We start from the raw sequence: 1350 nt of genomic DNA, 5'->3' as shown, positions 1-1350 counted from the left end.
TTTTTTGTCATCAGCACTTTTATTCAGTTGAATAAATGTTAGTATATAAATACATAACAATAGGCCCTATCTTATCACAGGTTAGTGTTTTCAGAACTAAAACTTGTGGCCAATATTTTATATAACAAGAGGAAAATACATAAAAAATGTAGATTATCAGAAAAGGAGCAAGTAAATAAGAAAACAATGCATTTTATATGAACTTATATAAATTATATTAGACAGTTAAAATGAAAAAAAACATTGCTTTCTCTTCTAACTCAATTTTACAAAACAAAGCCTACATGCATTACTATGAGCTAAGACTGCATATATGCTATGGCCCTTTACAAGACTGGTCAAAGACAAAATGTCATCATGTTTTCAGTTCTTAACTGGAGTTGAGCTTCCTTTTGTAGTCTTCTTTAAATGGTGGTAATTTGGCAAGATTTTCATCAGGAAATCCAGCTGTAGTGTCTGGGGCTGTGGTCGCTCAGTCTGCACCCGGCGGAGGCAGTCGGCACCGTCGATCACTGTGTTCTCAGGGATGACTTCAAAGGTGTTCAGACTGCAACAGGCACCAATGATGCAGCCACTTGTCAATATTACATTTGTGCCTACATACGCTTTTGATTCAATGACATTATTAACTCCCATTTTCATGGCATGAAAATAACAGCCAACTTCAAACACATTGTTGGTTCCAATGATCATAGGTTTGGGTTCAACATCTCCAGCATCAGGGGTGATGTTATCAGGGTGAGCATTTATGATGAGAGCCCGTTCTTCAATTAGGTTCCCCTCACCAATCACTATGGGCCCGGCTTCTGCAATAATTCGTGCTTTCGGGTGGATCACTGTCCTGGGTCCTATGGTTACATCTCCTTGGATTTCACTTTCTACACACACTACTGCTCCAGGAGCAAGCTTCACACTTTTTGGAGTCTTCTCCACCATCGTATGGCCCCGGTCCTCAGTTGGAGCTGATCCCTACACCACTACCAAATTTGTCATTTTTTACACTAACATGATACTATATCATTTGCTTTATCAAAATAAGGTTCTAATAAAAATAGCAACTCAGCAAATTTACTTTATTAAATAAATTGTTCTAAAAATGTATGCCAAGACAGATATTTCTTTTGAAAAATGTATTGCACAGAAATTAGTATTAAATTACAGAATCTATAAATCATAGACTTAGATCAGCTAAATCATCTAAGGTTCTTGGAAGCACATTGGCATGTGTTCAACTTTAGTATGTTTTGAATATTTATTACTTTGTACAAGCTTATATACATGTAGCAAGGTTATTAGTTACTCGTAAGTCAGCTCTAACTCATAGGGACCTTACATCACACAAATATTGTA

At 36.4% G+C, this 1350-nt stretch overlaps 1 protein-coding gene across 1 annotated transcript; it reads right to left on the bottom strand.

Moving 5' to 3' along the window:
- Positions 1 to 265: 265 nt before the first annotated feature.
- LOC101653255 (dynactin subunit 6-like) lies at positions 266 to 936 on the bottom strand. Its single transcript, XM_045297790.1, has one exon. It carries the CDS (start codon positions 934 to 936, stop codon positions 364 to 366), a length of 573 nt encoding a protein of 190 aa, XP_045153725.1. The 3' UTR covers positions 266 to 363.
- Between the last annotated feature and the right edge of the window lie 414 nt (positions 937 to 1350).

The sequence above is a fragment of the Echinops telfairi genome, unplaced genomic scaffold (genome assembly GCF_000313985.2).
Source record: "Echinops telfairi isolate 266 unplaced genomic scaffold, ASM31398v2 ScPeMD7_7421;HRSCAF=8459, whole genome shotgun sequence".
Lineage (NCBI taxonomy): Eukaryota > Metazoa > Chordata > Mammalia > Afrosoricida > Tenrecidae > Echinops > Echinops telfairi.
The sequence above is the reverse complement of the archived record's forward strand: the minus strand, read 5'-3'. Positions and strand labels throughout refer to the sequence as shown.